General features: G+C 38.5%; 1 protein-coding gene across 1 annotated transcript in view; it reads right to left on the bottom strand.

The window, feature by feature from the left end:
• Positions 1-6,922: 6,922 nt before the first annotated feature.
• The window catches only part of fto (fat mass and obesity associated), a 173,152-nt gene continuing 160,476 nt past the window's right edge, over positions 6,923-19,598 (bottom strand). Inside the window, exons 9-10 of the mRNA XM_015382694.1 lie at positions 10,144-10,284; positions 6,923-8,461 (exon numbers count right to left, since the gene is read on the bottom strand). Of these exons, the coding sequence (XP_015238180.1) occupies positions 8,455-8,461; positions 10,144-10,284 (148 nt within the window). The 3' untranslated portion in view covers positions 6,923-8,454. The remainder of the gene's footprint in view (positions 8,462-10,143; positions 10,285-19,598) is intronic.

Genomic DNA, 19,598 nt, shown 5'->3' with positions numbered 1-19,598 from the left:
ATATATACAGTATACAGTACGTCCACATATGACAGCTTTTTTTTTATATATAATTTTTTATATATATAATAGCATCAATATACAGGGTAACTATGCATTATGCATTGCACTATTGCACTGCACTATGTTTATAGTTGTTGCACTGGGTGTCAAATAGTAATTGCTCCTTATACATTGCACAAGTTGTTGCCTTTGTAGTGTCGCATTGTAGAGTCTGGTTGCTGCAGGGATGAATGACCTAACCTGACTCCGCCAGATGGATTTGCTCCGCATATCCATCTGGAAACCTTCTGTTGAAGTAATTTTGGGAAGGGGCCAAAATACTGGTTAGCTGATTGGCCTATGTTGGTGATAGACGGGCCAAATAAACCAATCAGATCAACGAAGCATATGACGTACTAACAGAGCGACGACGAAAACACAACCACAAGCCAGGCTACTCTTGCCGAAACCAGTTGGGAGAAGAGCAAAAGCACCTTTTCCTCTGAGAAAAGCCTCCAGAGCAGTGTTTTGCTCTTCTTTCAGTGAAGAAATACTCTGTAATTCCGATAAAACTTGCTCGATAGCCACGCTAACGCTAGTTTCATCGGCTAAAGCCGCCATGTTCTTTAGACTGAACTGTCGCGCTTCTCATTGTGTCACACCTCAACCCGCCTCAAAGCCAACGCTGATTGGACGTTCGTTTGGTGAACGGCTCCAAATTTTCTTTAGCGGAGAGTCTCCAGACTGATCTGTGGGTGAAACCTTGAAAGCTCGCAAGATCAGGATGGTCTCACGAGGCTATGAATGACCTGTGGTAGCGCTCCTTTTTACAAACAGGGTGTAAAAGTCTTTCACTAAAGGAGTGCCAAGGGTTAGATCGGATTAAATCATTTAGGCATGCGCAGAACGATCTAATTCTTTGGAAAAATAGCGCAAACTCAAGTTGCACACATCCAGAGAGGATTATTTTCCAAAAGATCCGATCAGGTGTGTTGATGGCGATTGGAACGGCGATCAGAAAAGGAACACCTCTCTCTTTTCTGAAGGAAATTTCTTTCCGATTGGACCAAATCGGATTAGAATATTTAGTCTGCCATGTTAACTTAATATGAAATATTTTTGATCTGATCAGCACTTCAATCCATATATTTTTCATCCATGTAAATGTAGGTGAATACCTCTAAAAGGACTGTCTTTAAGTGGGAAGTAAATATTCCCTTCCTAGTTACTAATTTACTTTGATATCTACTTCAGCAATTGATGTTATTTTAACAGAGCACTTCTATCTTTGGCGGTCCTCATTCTACTTTCCTTCAAATAATAAAAAGTAAGCGGAAGACTCTCTCTCTCTCCTGCTAAGTGTGGGTTGTGTGTGCCTGTGTGTTTTAGTGGGCTGCTGCATGGGGAGAGGACTGGAGATATCAGAAAGTCCTTTCATCCATTTTAGATGAGATGCAGATGACTCAATTATGCTTGGCCCTGACATCAAGACCACTCGGTGGAGGAGCTGCTAACGTTGGAAAACGATCCATTTAATCCCACTGATATGAATGGCAAGGCAATAAGGGGCCTCATAATGTTAAGAGAGAGAGACAGGTGTGAGTGGAGATGCTTGATCGCTGCTCTGGAAAAATAGGGTTCTGTAGTGGAACGGTGGAAAGGTGAGAAATCCCAATCACAGAAATATTCTTTTTGTTGCTTTTGTGATTTAGAGTTGGCTAAAGTACAACTGGTTTTATTCTAAAATAGAGAACAAAAGCTGAACATTAACTGACATGTAAAGCTGACTCTGATTTGGTTTTCTAAGGTAGCCCAGGTGAGTTTTGTTATCAGATCAAATGTGATCAAAAGTGGAACAGGCTGTCGGCAAACAAAGAATCCCAGTCTTCATGCTCCTGGGATCTTTTTTCTACATTAGCAACAGTGTTGCAACTGCTACAAAGATCATCTTCTAAGGCAAACAGCAGAGGTAGAAAATTTAACCAGCAGAGATCAATGAGTGCAGAATGGAGATGGGGACTGAATAGTAGAAATGGGGCAAACGTTCCAGACTGTTAATGAAAGAGGGTGAGATAAAGAGACAGAGGTCCCGCAGGATAGCTGCTGGTTTACCAGAGCCAGGGCCACAGCAAAGACCCACAAAAATGCTCCACATTTGATCAGATTACTGTTTGATCCAAAAGGGCTTTCTCCCTTAAGAGCTCCCCTCCACTTTACAATAAGTGCACACACTCATCACGCCATAGCTTGTGTTCATCAACGCTGCTTAACTGCATGGCTTCTAACTACATCAACATCACCAGCATGACCTCACATCACTTCACACTCAGCCTAATGCTGAATGAACAGGGGGTAGGAAAGCATGCCAGTGGTGATCAGCTGTCACCCAGTCTATAGGTTATGCAGGATGAGATGTTTCTGATTAAAAAAATAAATAAAAAATCCAATGAGCTACAGAGGGAAAAAAAACTTGAAAACTGTGGGAAGAAAAATAGACTTCTTACATCAAAAAATTAAAATACTTTAAAAAGCAGGGATAAGTTTATTTCAAAAAAGACTACCTTAAAGACTGCTTTAAAGAGCTACTCTAACATCTCAGCAAATTGTATTATTTAAGCCTTTAAAATGAACAAGAGTAACATATTTTGTAAGCACTGTTATTTTATTATAAAGTAATCTTGTTGGTCTTAAAAGCAAAAAAAACAACAACAAAACAATAAACTATGAAACCTGCTAGGCACGGTGGAGGAAGTACCGTTTGTTCTGTTATTATGTATTTTGTCCAATCCAGGTAGATCCATGTGAAATTGTTGTTTTAATCCGCTTTTCTTAAGGCTACCAATTATGAGTAAAAGTATTGTTAGCATTTCACAAAAACCCTAAGGTTTCTAAAAGACTAATGATGTTTTGCCAATATTTTAGGATGTCAAAAATATTATTACACTACCAAAAATCTCAACGTCTAGTTTGCAAATTACTGTTTTTCTTCACATAGCAAAGGATTTTTCATTCCTTTGCAATACTTATTTCTTTTTTTTTCTTTTATTTCTCAGTGTCCTTTAGCTTTCACAAGTGGAGCAGTACGGCTATCGCCATAGTGTTCCACTTGATTTATGCATATAAATAGCTTTATTATAATTCATGCAGGGAGTATTAAAGATTTTATGGACACTGCAATGTAAGTGGAATAGGTAAGGAAATACAGGGGAAAAAAATACTTATCATATGCTTATTATTTCAAACTCCCAATGACATAGGAAAAAAGGTACTAGATGCAGGAAGAGATTACAACCGTAACATCAGGACCACTAGATTTGTCAAGAGTGAATAAAAAAATTATAACCTATTTAAGAAGTGGGTTTGTCATAGACTGTGATGCAGGCAGAAGGTTTTTGTGTAAGTTCCTCAATCAATCAATCAATCAATCAATCAATCAATCAATCAATCAATCAATCAATCAATCAATCTGTATTTGCGGAGCCCTTTTCATGCAACCAAGTGTAACACAATTTTACAGAGGTAAAAACACAAAGAAAGACATTTTTCCCCTTGAAACACAATATTTAATCATCAAAATTTTCAACTTAAGTACGGTAAACAGACAAAAAAGAAATTGATTTGTTAAGGGTAATTTAGCTTTTAGGGCTTATGTCTCCTGAGAAGTGTCATGACTGTACAAAAAAAGATGCACACAATTATCGTTTATACAGGTTACTTTTTTTCAGAACATCCCAAAATCTGTTTATAAATAGAAGTATAGCAAATAATATCCCCATTAAAGTTTCTAAGATAAACATGACACCCCGAACCTTCAGTGAATCAAACTAATTTAAACCTGATCTGAATTAAAAGCAGTCGCTGCCTTGTCTCCAGGCTGCCATGAAACTTCTCCGCTCTGCCTCTTTTATGACCTCCAGTGTAATTAACAGTTGCAAAACATTAGGGCTTGTGTTGCTTCACATGTAGTCAATCAAGTCAATGTTTTGTTGGTGCTGAGTGGTGTGTGTCTTCGTTGGTGACAAATGAGAGCAGCCCGTCCGACTGCTGACAGCCGCCCCAGAGCTGCGATGCTATCTTCAGCTCTTCTCTCCGCTTCTACAATTACTGCTGCTTCTGTGGCCCCCGGGGGCCTCTGACACCATCCTGGTCTCTTTGGACACTCCATCAATACATGCGCGAATACATTACACATGTGGGTCCGTTTATAAAAATCTCATGCATGCACATTTTAGCGAGTGTCTTCATTCTTGTATAGATAAAATACATTTCTGAGTGCATTTTTAATGCACTGATTGCTGTACAAACGCATGAGAAATATCCTCTGGATGGACTTTTCTTTGTATCAAATATGTTATAAATTCAGCTGATTCCTAATTTTAAGAAAATAGATATTCTCCACAGATAGTTATGAACCAAAATGATGAAAAAAAACTTTTTTTTTTGCGAAAGGGTGCAAAATATGTATCGCATATAAATTAAAACCATTTCTTTTTTGTTTCTATTTCCTTCGGTTCAATCAATCTTAGGCTTACAGCAACACACTGGAACATTTGACTGGGATTTGACCCTAAACCGATACCTTTTCCTCCCCACACACCTGGTTATTTTATCTCTCTCTGCACCCATTGTTGCTCTAATTGAGTATGGCTTGGATGGGTGGATGGCGGCTGACCCCGGTCAGAACAATGCATACCTGTGGCTCTCACCAGCGCCATGTGTAATTGTCTCTTCAAGTGGAGGCCCCCTTTTTTTTAGTTGCCCCCTAAGGGGGGGAGAATGCTCCACACTCATCCATCACTCAGTCACTCAGCCACTACAGGAAGTAGTTAACACAAGCAACCTCTGGGACAGCAGCTTGTAAAGGGTGGGGAGGTGAGGTTTCAGACAGTCATAGAGAATATTGGCCATCATGTCTTTCACTGGGAGAGGTCTGTGAATATGTCTGTTTATTAGTCTGTTGCCAGAAGCAAATTGTTGAAGGAAATAAGAAGATACAATGAAAAAGACATGAGTTATAACCCACAGAAATAAAAGAAGAAATTTGGTTTGCCTCTAAATCTGGAATTCTCACTTAGGAAGTAGGGAGGCTGCTAATCATCTCCCCAGCTGCCTTGTAAAGACTAAATGTTAAGTGCTGCAATATTAAAGTTTTTATTTGCTTGTATTTTATTAAATATATACCACATGTTCTTCTCTCAGGATGTACTAATTGCGAAAGTATTCACACCTCAGAACTTTTATACATTTGTTCATGCTAGAATAGACCAACATAAAGTAATGTGAAATTAACATGTATCAAGCCTCCTTTACTGCAACCCCTAAATAACAGACAGAGCACAAGTTCCCTTCAGGAAACATCTAAAAAGTAAATATAGATCATAGGCGTGCATTGGTCTATATAAACAAGGGTTCTCCAGAGGTTTGTTTGAGAACATTACATAAAAAAAAATAAATAATGCACCAACAAAAAACAGCAAACAGGTTGTGGATAAAGCTGTGAAGACATTTGAAGCTGCATTAAATGTCTCAGCGAACAATCAAAATCAAGAGTATAAGATTATGGGAATAGAGGTAGGTAGTAATTAGTTACATTTTCTTAGTTACATTTACTTAAGTAAAAAAAAAAAAAAAAAAAAAGCATTACTTTTAAGAACAGGTTTAGTGTGCCGTACTTCTTACTTTTACTTCTTACTTTAATCCTACTTGAGTAGAATCATTGAATACTCAGTAAGTAATTTGTACCATTCCCAAATCAGGTAAATATACAGTGAACAGTAGAGTAGAAGTAGGATAATCTGTCTTAACATACAGTTTTCATTGCAAGGATTGGTTTCTAAGTTTATTTTTGGAAAAAAAAATGGGTAAAAATATTTGTTTTGCACGAATATGTTCTTTTATATTTATGACATTTATTTCTATTCTTTCTTCATTTGAGTCTTTAAAATACCAGAACTTAGACATAAAGTTTGTTTTTTTCATTATTTCTAAGCAATAAATCTGATGTTTGAATCCAACAATTACTCAGTACTTTAGTAGCCTTTTTACCTAATACTTTTTTTAATTTTACTTGAGTAAAAAAAATGTTAAATGTTAACTTAAGTACACTTTTTGAGTACTCTACCCACCTATGGATGGCAAACCTACAAAGAAATGAAATGTATCATATATCAGAGAAGCAGCTTTCAGACACGTTAGCTCAGGAGAAGCTACACTGATCCACAGCGGGGATGAGAGCCTCTATGAACAGAATCACTTCTCTCATTCTAGCCTTAATAAAGAAGTTGACAGATGAAAGTCATTATTATACAAATAATGTAAAGAATTCAATTTAAATGAGATTAGATTAAAATTTTACTCTTTGACCAACATGTAAAACACTATGAGTGGCATTTTGGCACACCAACACTGCACACTTTATTCCCGAGTTGAAATATTGTGGGGAAAGTATCATGCAAAATGGATTTATTTAAAGATAGGGGATCTGGTCAGAGAGGACAGGAAAGCATAAGAATTTTGTTTTTAGAAGAAAACCTGCACCAAAGATTAAATTAATAAGTTTAAGATCAAAAGGTTTATGTGTTAAAATGGCTCAGTCAAATTCCACAATAAGCTTATTGATAAATATCATCGGTAAGGCTTGACAACAGAAGCTTAACTTGTGGCTTTTCATCTTTTTTTGCATAAAACATTATTTTTGCATACATTTTTATTGTTTTTTTTTTTTTTTTTTATTACATGATCTTAACTACAAAGCCGATAGAGATTTACTCAAAATGACATGAAGCTGATTCATGTCAGATTCAGAATCTTGACCATTAGAGTCAATTCACAAGAGTCATACAATCCTGGTACTTTGGAGATAGACATACAAGGGAAATGCTATCATTGAGGATTAAATGCAGTGCAATTAAAATGTTACACTTGTGTGTGCTTTATCGAGCAGAATTAGAAAAAAAAAAGAGACAGACCAAGGCCGCTGGATAAAACACATTTCTTTATTTACTGCCATTCCTACTGCTTCAGACATACAAGCCGAGGCGCCGGGAGCACAGAGTGATTCAAAGAAGTCAACACTGCTGCTGTTCTACAAACAAATCTCCCTGACAATAAGAAACAACAAAAAGCACAGAAAGAAGAAGTAAGAAGAACAGCGTTTGGCAACCATTAAAATCTTTGAAAAAACCTTGGAAGTAAAAAAAAGGAGTGCATTCCACATTCTTAATAGCAAATAGCATCTCAACTTCATCATGAACTAGACAGAGAGAAAAATCAAACTAGCAGAGCTGCTAAACCACTTTGACGTCGGCCCTCTTCCTCAACCCGCTTTTTTTTTGCAGCTTTTCTGAAAGTGGATTTTGTCAGAAGCTCCGGATCTTTCCCTCGCTCTCTCGGATGGCCCGCAGCATTACAGGGGAACGTGGTGCTCTACACGCTTTAAGAGTAATTAAAAGCGACTGAACAGCTGTAATTATGAGAAACGGCGGTTGTGTTCCGGGTCATTCTATCAGCGCTGCCTTTCATCAGAGCAGAGGAAGAAGGGGGCTCTTCTGCAGCGCTCCGTTCCTTCGTCTTCGAGAACAAACAACTGGCAGGCGTCCTGCAGGGCTCACGCACGCTATCACATTCACACATGTGTGCCTTCATGTAGGCAAATGGGGGAGAGAGGGTGCACAAAAACAACACATACAAGCAAACGGCCGACCACATGTATAGTGGCGTTGGTAAACGAACACAGACAGACAAACAGGCACATTCGAAAAGCAAAATGGCACAAGCACGCCACTGCACCACAAACACGACACGTTCTTCATGTTTTCCACCCGATGACATTCAGAACTTTCTTATCGTAGTCTCTCTTTGGTCTCTGCAGGCTTATTCCACTTCTGAACACACTAAAACACTACGAATAAGTAAAGAATGCAATACCATGAGAGAAAAATGAGTTTTCTTACCAATCTATACCATATCATAATACTGTGAGACAAGCAGAAAGCATATATGTATGTACGGTACTGGGGCTACTGAGAATCAGTCAGTCCATTAATAAAAGCAGGTATGGATTACATGAGATTAAGCAACAGAGTACACAGAAATAAATAGTTATACAATGTATGCTAACACTTAAATGCAGGTTCCACTTATGTTTTGTTAGACTGTTGTGTCACTAGTAGTTTGCTGCTAAGCTCTGTGTTGTTAGCATGTTGCTAAAGCGCTATTCTGAATACAATGTGGTGCTCTGATTCCTGCTTCCTGACAAATCCAAGATAGAGTAACTGAAATGTAGATACTGGCTGGGATAGCAGTGGGTGAAGCAGTGGGGAAGGGTGTAGATGCTCCAATCAGAACACATCCAACCATTATGGGACCACAACAAATGGAACATCCGTTGTCAGTCTCATCAAGCTGATGTGGGGACCATTCAGAGAAGCTGGTGGGTTGATTTTTTTCATCCTTGGTTCCTTTATCAGACCTTTACATCCTGATGGAGCAGAATCAAACATATACAAATAGAAACATCAAAAAGGTTGATTATTTTCCAGTATTAACTAATGTTGAATGTTGAGGATAAGCTGATTTTTTAAACACTCAATTGGGGTTTCGAACTAGAGTAGTTGGATACTAATTTCAAAGAAGAATTTTCAAGTGTTCAGTCCCAAGGGTGAGCAAAGAGCCATACCAAAAAGGCATTGCAGCTTTAATAACAGAAAAAAGTAGAGATAGAAATACAAATACATCATATTTTAAATGTTTAATAATAAAAGATAAAACTTTAAAATTCACATATCATTTGACGGTAACATAAAATTGAATCATTTTGGTTTACAGTTTCTGGTTATTTAAGACATTTCATTTCAGCTGGTTCTAGGTACATTAGCAGAACTAAAATGTTGACTCTTAAAAACACATTTATTTTTGCTCTCTGAAGAACAACAGACATGCATGTTTAGCTAAAGCTGAATCCAAGGTCAAAAGGTCAACTTAAAGTTTTAGGGCTGTAAGACTCTTTTCCACAGATTTGAATACTGATACACTGAAAAAAATAAGCCCTAAATATATATGATAATATTTTTTTCAAAATTTCCTTCGGTGTCTTCATAATGACCATAAATGGTCATTTGTGTTGCTTGTGCCCTGAGCAAGCCTCTCAGCTGTTCTTGCATGGTGTGCTACACATGTATTCAGTCTTGATTTCATGACTGACAGTTCACAAACTGCTCTAAAAATAACCTTTTCAGTTATTGTGTGTCAGCGTGCTGCATGTACTTACAAAAAAAACAAGGAATAATAATAATAGCTTAACTGGTGGAAGGGTTTTCTAATAAACAAGCTAAGCACTAAATGAATAGAAGCTGAACTGGTTTTAATACGCTGTCAATTGCTTGTGTCAGTAATCCCGATAAAGATGTGTGAAAAGCATTCAATATGTGATCACTGCTGCATATTATCAAACTGAAAACATTTATAACTCACTGCTATATGCTTTCCATTGGTTATATAACAAGAGTTTTTCATCCACTGCTTACTAAGCTTTATGATGACCGAAACTTTTAACCTACTAAAGAGAGAGGACTGCGAGAGAGTTAAAAAAGAAGAAATAACTCTTGTAATTGCAGCAAGTTAACCAAATATCTTTAATGAGTTAATCAAGAAGTTGGCTAAATGCTTTGAGGACTGTAACTGAAATGATTTGTTTAGGTGAGCATTCAGTATGATTGACATGGATTTAGCTTGTTGGATTAGAATATGTGGTAAAGAACCTCATCCTCATTGTCAGGAACGGTGGAGAATCTGTCATGCTGTGGGCCTGGTTATACTTGTTAAGCCTGGTTGGTATGATAAACTCTTTGACATACAACTGGATTTTAAATAAAAACAAATACTGGATATAAAAGGGTCCCCAAACCTAAATCTATATATAAACTAAACAAATAAAATTGTGTTAATTCCTAGAGAAGAACACGTAGATTAGGATCCAGGACTCTGGACGCACTAAAGGCAACTAAAAGCCGTATCAAAAGGCTGGAATTTTGTCATCTTGGTAATTTGATTTGCTGCTGCTGCTATTAAAGAGGATTTTAAGAATTATTACACATCAGTAAATCTCGATTAAATATAGATATTTCTTTTTAGTAAGGGTAAGTACATTTATTTTGGGCTCACCTCCACAGCAGTGACTCCACTCTGCTGATGATTTCAGCCAGATCAAAGGGCAGAGGCATGCCAGGGTCATCCACACCCCAGAAGGGTCGGTCCACTGGGGCCTCCTCAGGGGGTAACGTCTGGGCCAGACTCGAGTGGCACCTGAGGCGATAGGACACAGGAAACACACAAAGCCATTAACTCCTCCCTCCCATCAGAACTAATTGGTAGAAACACACATCAAGGCAAGTGACTCTGAAGACTTTCTGCTGATAAATTCAGCAACAATAAATCTGTTAGAGCCAGAGATAAATGGTTGTTTTATCTCTTTTGCAGTTAAGCAGCAGTTCAGTTTGTCTTTGTCTCTCTTGTATAAAAGAGACTGAAAAGCATTTTAGTTTCCTACACTTGTCTTGAACAGCTGAACTGTTTTTGGCAATACTGACACACTTTCAAGCCAGTTAAGCTTCCAGAACCAAATATAGCTGAGACAAATGGGAAAAGTGGTGTCAGAACATTTTTCGAAAACGATGAATAGCTGCGACAGCATGAAAGTGATGATAAGACATGATATCATACATCTTGATTAATGCCCAATTCATTTCACACACACAAAGAGCTCCCCTCAGCAGGATGCTTTCAGAAGAACATCACTCTCTGTTGCTGCAGTGAGAAACCCAGCCCATTCTTGTAACAGCAGGATTGTTGTGTGATTAATAATCAGAGGTCAGCTGTAATTTCTACAGTATGTTGAACCCCAAAAGACCTCAGACACATCTTTTGTCAGACCTGTGTAAATATTTACTGCTGTGACTCTGTTGTGCTCTCTGCTGTCACTGTAAATCTGCCCTCCCTCTGCCTCCTGACAGACGAGAGTGACCCCTGACCTAGAGGTGCAACAGGGAGGGGTTGGGGATGGCATTTTGTATGTTATGTGTGGAGAACGTGCTTCCTGAGCCACAAGGCCAGCTATATTCCCCACTCAGTCATCATGCCACCGTCTGTCATATCTACCCTATCCACACAACCCAACCACCAACACCACCTTGTGGCCACAGACTGAGGGGAGGGCAGGAAGGAGACCAAAGGAAAGATATGGGGGTCGGTTATAGATGGGAGAAGGGGATGTTAAAGTTGTTAGGGGACAGACGGGGGCTGCCACAATTTGTTGTAATATATTTTCTCCAGAGCCACTTAATGTTCAACTGGCTCTCAGCCTAAGTGCTGCATTTTTGGTGCGGTTAGCCCTTTAGAGGGCTGCCGCATTATGGTGGTGAGGAGCAGCATTAACATCCACTGTCCAATATATCTTTTGGCGTTCTGGATCAGGGCCTGATAATAGCATCTGTTAACATGCACTAAGTACCATTATGTAGCACATCACTTCATAAATAATACGATTAAGCGACCTTGGGGCTTTGCGACGAGCCGTGTGTTTAAATGTTCTCATCATTTATTTAGGTTGCGAATTAAAGGAAGCACCACTTCAGAGAGAGAGGATGAAGACACGGCTGGCATACAGATCGCTGCAATGTGTGAGCGGAAACTGACCTAGACAGCAGACGCATGCCGTGCAAATTCTGCTGACATCAGTTTATGGACACCACAGGCCAGGGGAAGCCATACTTTTGATTTGGTCTGATAAAGTATTCATGCAGCAGAGCTATGAAAGAACAGACTTTTCCTGCTGCCCTGAGTCATAATGAAAGGCTAAACAACTGGCCACCTTCAACAGAGCTGCTGCCTTTATTTGACAGGGGATCTAGCAACATTTGCACGCAAACAGAAGGCTTTTGCTTTACCAGAGATATAAAAGATATCGGGGCTGGAGGACTATCAAAGATAATATAGTGAAGGTAATTCAGCACACACTTTTACACAATCTACCACTGTTTCCTGAGTATGTCTCCTGACTACTAAAATGGAACCAAACAAAAAGTCAATACCGGGCGAGGTGCCTTAAGCTCTCCAGGGCTCTCACTAGATATTCCGTGTAAGTCACAGTGGCGTACAAACAAGGCCCATAGAAAGACTTTCCCATGGCAGAACAGTCCACCTTAAAGTTAAGGTCAAAGACAAAGAGGTGTGAGTGTGTGTTCTGTGGTGTTGGAAAGGGAGGGCTTTTAAAGGAGGTAGAGAATGTTTGTGAGTCCAGGCTGTTCCAATGGATTAACCCCAGACAGATATGGGCCTAACTATCCCATCTGGCGCTCGGTCAAGAGAGATTGGCAATACAATCACTCATTTCAATTTGCCCTGAAACCTTATAGCCTGGCAGGCCCTTGCTCAAATGGTATGCTAATGCGAAAGGTATCTAGGACTCTATCGCCTCTATTCCACAGAGGCCTGTACCTCTGTGCAGCACAGTGCACTTGAACTGCAGCAGGGGCAGCAGCTCCATGGCCCTCACTGCAATAAGGGCCCAAGCCCCCTTTGCGCTTAAACTAACCACTTTAGCTAAAGTGAGTGTTAATTATGGACAGGCAAAGCAGTCAATAAAAGGTTAATGTAAAAGTCAAAGGATAAATTCCTTTAAGCATTGCATCATTCCACCATCTCTGCGACCAACACACTGCTCACAGGTCTCCTAATCAATACGTTTTACTGTAATGCGCTCCCTATCGATTTCTTCCCCCTGCACTCCATGGTCTGAGCTCCATCACTTGGTTGAAGAAAGGAATAGAAGGAGAAAAGGGGAGAGAAAACCAAGTAAATAAAATGATTAACCTCAGTTTCCCTCTGTTGTTTCACTCTTGGAGTCTATCTGAAAGGCTTGTCATAAAAGCGCTGGGTGGTCCAATATCATCTCTGCCATCAGATCACAATTGTCAGCATCATCAGTCCACTCAATCTCTGATCAGTGTGTAATTGTGTGTAGCAGTACACTCAAGCAGGGTCATACATTAAAAGGCCTTACGCTTTTAACAGGGTGGAAATACACCTAATAGACAACATCAGCACTTCCGACTCAAGCAATTACACTGATAAATGCACAATTGTGTCACGCAAAGTGAAAAAGAACCAAGAGAATGTAGATAAGAGACAACACTTATTGCATTATTGCTACAGAAGGTCATTTGTAATCACAAGGGTCTACAGTGCATTGGCTGCCAGACACAGGATATCATCTTACAAAATACCAAACTGTTCTGTCTCAAAAGTTACGTTATTGAATGTTAGAGTAATGCTTACAGTATAGTGTTTTAGTGAGAAATGGGACAGTTATCTAAATAAAGGTAAAGCAAGGTTTTTAAAAGTCACAAATCAAACTCATTGCCAGTCCTACAGTTTAAAGTACGTTTAAGATGTTATAACATTCAAGAGTGAATAGAGATTCCAGAGTTACTTCACACTTCTCCTCCCTTATCTGTTTCAGCCCATTAGTAGTAACACCTACAACATTACAGTTGTCTGCAAGAACAAACGGTGACTGATTGGAAAGTAATGGGATGGAAACTAAAGGAGTGCAGGCGATTACTGTTACTAAATTCACGTTTATTTAGAAATATAGTTGCACGCATCTGACTTCATTTAGAAAGTTCTAAGCAGGTGTTTATGCTATATTCATCTTTAAATTTGTCAACACTTTGTGCAAAAAAATACTACAGATTTATTCTTTTTTTTTTTCTCCCCAAAACGATATAAGAGGATAATTTTATGATTCCTGATTCTTCATTTTATCTAACATTTTCACATGCACATAACAGACAGTGGCTAAGACAAATAAGTACAAGTCAATTACGCACTGGTTGAGAGGAGATTTAAGCAGAAATAACAATAATTGGATTTATATAGCTACATAAAATAACAACAATTGGGCAAAGGCTATAGGAAGACAGTTTATTTACAGGGAATGTTACTTTCATCCCGAGTAACAAATGAAAATGATTTTGGTCCATTTTACATTATATATCTGACTTATTTCTATTAAAAGATCTTAGCTTTACTATGTTTTCTAACTCTCAGTTTTTATCTAAAGATGAACTTTATACAATCTTGTAACTTATCCATTACATATTTGAGACAGGAACCTCATCCCACCATGATGGTGCAACCATTATAAGGTTTGGAAAATAATGCATCATAACTGCTATAATCTCCCTATGTACATTTTCATTTGCTTAAAATTAAGCAAAGTGTAATTTTTGCTTACCATGAGACTCTGACACCTCCCATACCTAATTTCTGTTTATGGAAAAAAAAAATTTTGAAAGGAAAATGTCAGATGTTACTGTTTTTGCAATTACACCTACCCGGGTGGCTTGTTAAGCACAGAGAACTTACTGTAATGAACAATAGCAAAAAGCTATATTAACATAGTGAACAAGGAATCATTTCAAAGGTATGTGTGTGTCCCTTCCCATAAACTTAACCACGCCAACAAAGAAAACTTCTATAAAGGTACAATGAACATCAATCAGTCAAAGATGTCACTTGTTGATCTGTACTACATGCCTGTGCTGATCAAGGGAGGTAAAATACCTCAGATCACCTGCTTCCTCATGCTCTGCTTATGTTTCATCTGACTAGAAATCTTGCACAGGTGTGGATTTTTATGGTTTTGGCAGGCTGAGTGCCTAAGAGCTGAAAATGCAATCAAACAAGTCATGAAAAAACAGGCATGTGTCTCATAAATCAGCCTTCCCCTGAAGCTAAGGCATGCTATCACACTTCAAGGTAAAAAGAAGAATGAAAGAAGAGTATTATCTATGTACTTTTGGTATGGATGCAACGTGTTTACAAAATTAGTGACTTAGCACACCTGCCTAATATATAAAGCAGTTACATTATTTAATGGGAGAAAGACAGACAGACAGCTTGATTGATTCTTATCAAAACACTAACCTTATTTTTTATTGCGCAAAATATAAGAAATACATACTGAGGGCCAAACTTGTGAACTTTTAAGCTTTGAACCTCGGCCTGCACCACCCAGGACTTAAATAAATTCATGTGAACCCTGACAGTTGCAATCATTAGAGCCCTTAGATCAACACACAACCCCTGAGGTTTCATTTATTAACACATTCGCCTCAAATATGAGGCAGTGCAGGATGTAATCCAGCCAGCAGAAACTAAAGCCTGAGCAAGGCCAAATTTTAACTGTTTCCTTAAGATCAAGCAAGTGCTATTGTGTCTGCAGATGGCTGCTGACTGTACATTTTGTGCGTTAGGTGGGCAAGTGTGGTGAGGGAATGAGAGGGAGGGGGCGTCATCAAATACGTGACATATGTTCCTTTCGTTTTGAGTCCCTCTAAGGAGTCTTGGCTAATAAAACCAACATCTGATGCACTCTTTTTTCCCCTTTAATTAATGGTTGCTGTAACCGCAAAAAGGGGCATTAGTGAGAGGGCTTGTTTTAACCCCCCCCCAACCTCTCCACCCACGTGCCACTTACGACTCTGCAGCTGCTTGGTACAATGATTGTGTTGGAATATATGAGTACCTGTGGGTGGGGTTGCCCCTTCTCCAGACTCTGTGAGGTCTCCCCTTTACCAGCTGCAGTCTATATTGCTCATTAAACCACATGAAACAAATAAGGATCATTATTGGCATCTTGAGCTAACTTCAAACCCAAGTCTTTAGGTAACGAGGAAGTCTACGTTAAAATCAGAGAAGTTCAGTTATACCTTAACAGTCTTTGCCTTTTTTATGCACAGAGCTTTTGATGTGGCCTGGCTGGTTGCCCTGTCTAGAGCTTAGTGAGCCAGATGTAACAGAAAAACACACAAAAGCAGGGCAGACACAAAAGCCAGCCTTCATAATTGAAGGCAATAAAACACTTGTAACCTGGAAGTGCAAAGGAGGCAAGCTCCTGAACTGCAGCTACTGCTCTCAAAAACCAGGTGGACATCTATTAGGTGCTTAACAGCGTAACAAATTACCAAACACCCTGGCTTGCTCTTTCTCCTCCTGAGGGTACTGCAAGGAATGTGGCCTAATGTCAACACAGGCGCAAAATTTATGAGCGGACAACTATTGTTCAAATGCAATCAGGTTCTAATAAAAAAAAAGAGGCAGGAAAGGACAAATAGATAGAGTCCCCTTGGCAATTTACTCTATCAGCAAGGGGAGGAGAGACAGATCATTCCCTCAGGCTGAAAGAGAGAAACCGATTTAGTGGGTGTGCTCAAGGTTGACTCTGTAAGAATGAGAACGCTTGTGACTTTTGGCCTTCTAGCCACCTGTATTTAGCTGAATAGGTATTCAATAAAAGCACAAAGCTTAGAGAAGAGAGTACAAAAAAAACACCAACAAAAAAACAACATATAAAGAAAGTTTCATCAAGTGTAGCAAAGGGGATCTTGGCTCTTGTCAGCACCTTGCACAGTTTGAAAGTGACAATATCTCACATGAAACATTTGTATGTATACAGAAAAAAACTACTTAGACTTGGTTACCACTAGACTCTAACTTTTTTCCAAATAACATTCATTTATAAAGCTTTGGGAGAATCTTTTGCAATAGGAAGTATTAACTGTAGGGGTAAAAAGGTCTACAAGCCTTATAGTAACTGCATTTCAGCTCAGTGCTACAGAGGCTATGAGTCTCATTCTAGCATCAAAGTTTTATTGAGAACATGCTTAACATGACATTTGGAGCAGACACTAAGGTTTTTGCATAGCAGTTGCATTCCCTTTCTGACAAAAAGAATATTTGTGGGAATTATATTGTAAAACAACTACTTTTTAAAGTTTTATCCCTCCCCTTCTTCCTGTTGCTCGTTCCTCTCGGCTAAGCATTAGCACCTCGTGGGCATCATCTGAACATAGCAATAAAGCTGGTGATGGATGAGGTTTTCTGCTACAGAGACACAGCCCAGGCATTGGACAACACCTGACCGCAGTCACATGATAAGGTCAATCCAACACCGGCACAACTCCCACCTGTCTTCAACAGACAATAGCGAGATCGAGCTAACTCGGCTAATTATAGTGTATTGTATCTTAAACGGGCAAGTTACAAGTCGTTTTTGTAGCTGCAGGGGATGCGGTGTTAAGTTCTGAAGCCTTTGTGTAAAACAAACTGTGAGCCACAAGGTTTAAACTGTTACAAAACAGATATCAGGTTTCAGAAATGTTTGTATTAAACTGCTTTACAAGAAAGACGAAGTGACATACAGAAAATGTTGTGCTTCCCTTTAAACAAAGCATGGGAACAAACAGCACAGCTGGCAGGAGCAGGAAAAAGAACTTTGAATAAACATCGTATTCTATTTAACAAGCATACAAGAAGTCACACTGTTTCTCACAATCCGATCAAAATCCGGATCTTATCGGCTTTGTCAATGTATGATGTCAAAGTTTCCTCAACAAGATGGTGCTCATAAATTATGGTGCACCCTATCTGGATGACAGCTGAAAGAGGCTATAGTATCGTTAAAAAAAAGACACTGACAGTTTTTTTTGTTTTGTTTTTTAAATAAATAAAAAAAATGTATTGTTAAATATTGAGGTAATCTTTGGCATCCTAAAAGACACAGCTATAATTACTTCAGGTGCAACTTTGATGATTCAGTTTTACCAAACAAAGGAGTGGCACCATACAAGGCAACGTTCACATGCTTGTATCTGCCAAAAGTCAATAATAAAATTATCTTTACTCTGTTTAAAGTCCTCACCAAAATCCTACTGTTACTTTTCTTCCTCAAAAAACCAACAATACACAAAGTCCAAAATTCACTCAAGCAAAACACAGAATGTGTGAGCATTCATGCATGAGGTGTGCATTCGTGCCAGAGGAAGGCTGTGTGCCAGGTGTTTGAACTTCTGCATCACCAGGTACTCCTGCTGCGAGAACACACGTTTTTTTTCCCCACCCTATTAAGAAAATAGTGTAATCAAAGGGGCCTCTGCATAAAAAAAGGAGAAAAACTTGTTGTGAACACCCAGCAATTTGTTTGGAAGAACAGTCAGGTTAGGCCCTAAGGCACTGCAACAAACACTAAGCAAAGGACTAATGAAGTGAGTCACGGAACGAATACCTGCCTATTCAGTTGACTTGCATGTTGTGTGTGGTTTTTAGGGCTACTTGTAAATGTAATAACTGAGAATAGATGGAGAGCCTAAACAGTGAACCTGTCAGGCGGGGGTAGATAAATGAAGAAATAAAAATAACTTTAGTCAAGCTAGTCTAGTCAAATGGATCACACAACCAAACCATTCAAAGACAAGTAATGCAGCTTGTAATTCAACAAAGAAGGCAAATACTGTAAGGTGTTATACAACACAATGAGCTTTATGAGACAAGATAACACAGGGCATTAGGTTCAGAAGAACCGGATAGGAGTAGTAATTATCATTGCAATTATTATATTAAATTATATATTATGAACACAAACTATAAATACAACTATCTAAAAAAAGAATATCACAATTTCTTATTTGATGTGTAGGAAATTCAAATCTCTTTAGCTAGCCAATTCAGAGATGTTCACAAGACTTACGAAAGACTCAAGTCACTTAGCCATGTCCAAGTGGCTTCAAGTCCTTGTCAGGTCTCAAGTCCGACTGAGAAAAATATTTTTTCCTGAATTTCATGCCATCTAGTCATTCCATTACACTATATTGCTGAAACGCATGATTTAATTTTCTCTGTATTTTGTCCTTAGATCCAAATCAACACATGAACAATTGCCTTCATTTTTACCATTTATCAATCATAAAAAATTTACCTGCTTAAATAATTAAGGTAAGACAAGGCAAGCAGATTATTTTTTGAACATTTCAGTAAAAAAAGACAATTCAAAGTGTTTTTTATGCTCATGACTGAACATAAAAAAAACACAAAGAAAAGTATATTGCAAACGCATAACAGAAGAATGTTGAAAAAAATTTAGACAAAAAAACCAAAACATATGTGTTATAAATAACACATATGTTTAAGTTAACACTTTTAATAGAAAAAACACCTGTAAACAATTGGCTTTTTAGTTTTTTTTATTTTATTTTTTTAACAGAAGGTCAGGTTTCAGCACTTCTATTTGAAGATTGTCCCAGATTAGTGGAGAATGAGAACTAACAGCTGCTTTTCCATACCTGGTCCTATGTATAAAGGGATTTGAGCAAGAGGACTTCAGTGGTCTAGGCAGTGGATGCACTAACAATAAGTGTGAAATGTATTTCGTTGCCAAGCTGTTCAGTGGTTTATCGACTAATAGAAGAATGTAAATGCCTATCCTCTGAGACATCGGAAATCATCGGTAATGAACTTCTCCACTGGAGTGACGTGCTCCACTTTCTAAGTTTCAGTGAGGACATGGGCAACATCATTGTGAAGGTACAGCTTTATGGCATTTTATGAAAATTTATGAAAAAGTAAGATAGCTCAAGATAGCACAAGATTTATACTCTTCATGTATATCACTAAATATATAAGTAATTAATACAAAGATGTTGCCAGTTAATGTGAAAACCCTAAATTGCCTCATCTTTTACTCATTGTGATTACTACCAGTTAATATTATTGCCAATTGC

Source organism: Cyprinodon variegatus, unplaced genomic scaffold, assembly GCF_000732505.1.
Source record: "Cyprinodon variegatus isolate N-32 unplaced genomic scaffold, C_variegatus-1.0 Scaffold263, whole genome shotgun sequence".
Lineage (NCBI taxonomy): Eukaryota > Metazoa > Chordata > Actinopteri > Cyprinodontiformes > Cyprinodontidae > Cyprinodon > Cyprinodon variegatus.
The sequence above is the reverse complement of the archived record's forward strand: the minus strand, read 5'-3'. Positions and strand labels throughout refer to the sequence as shown.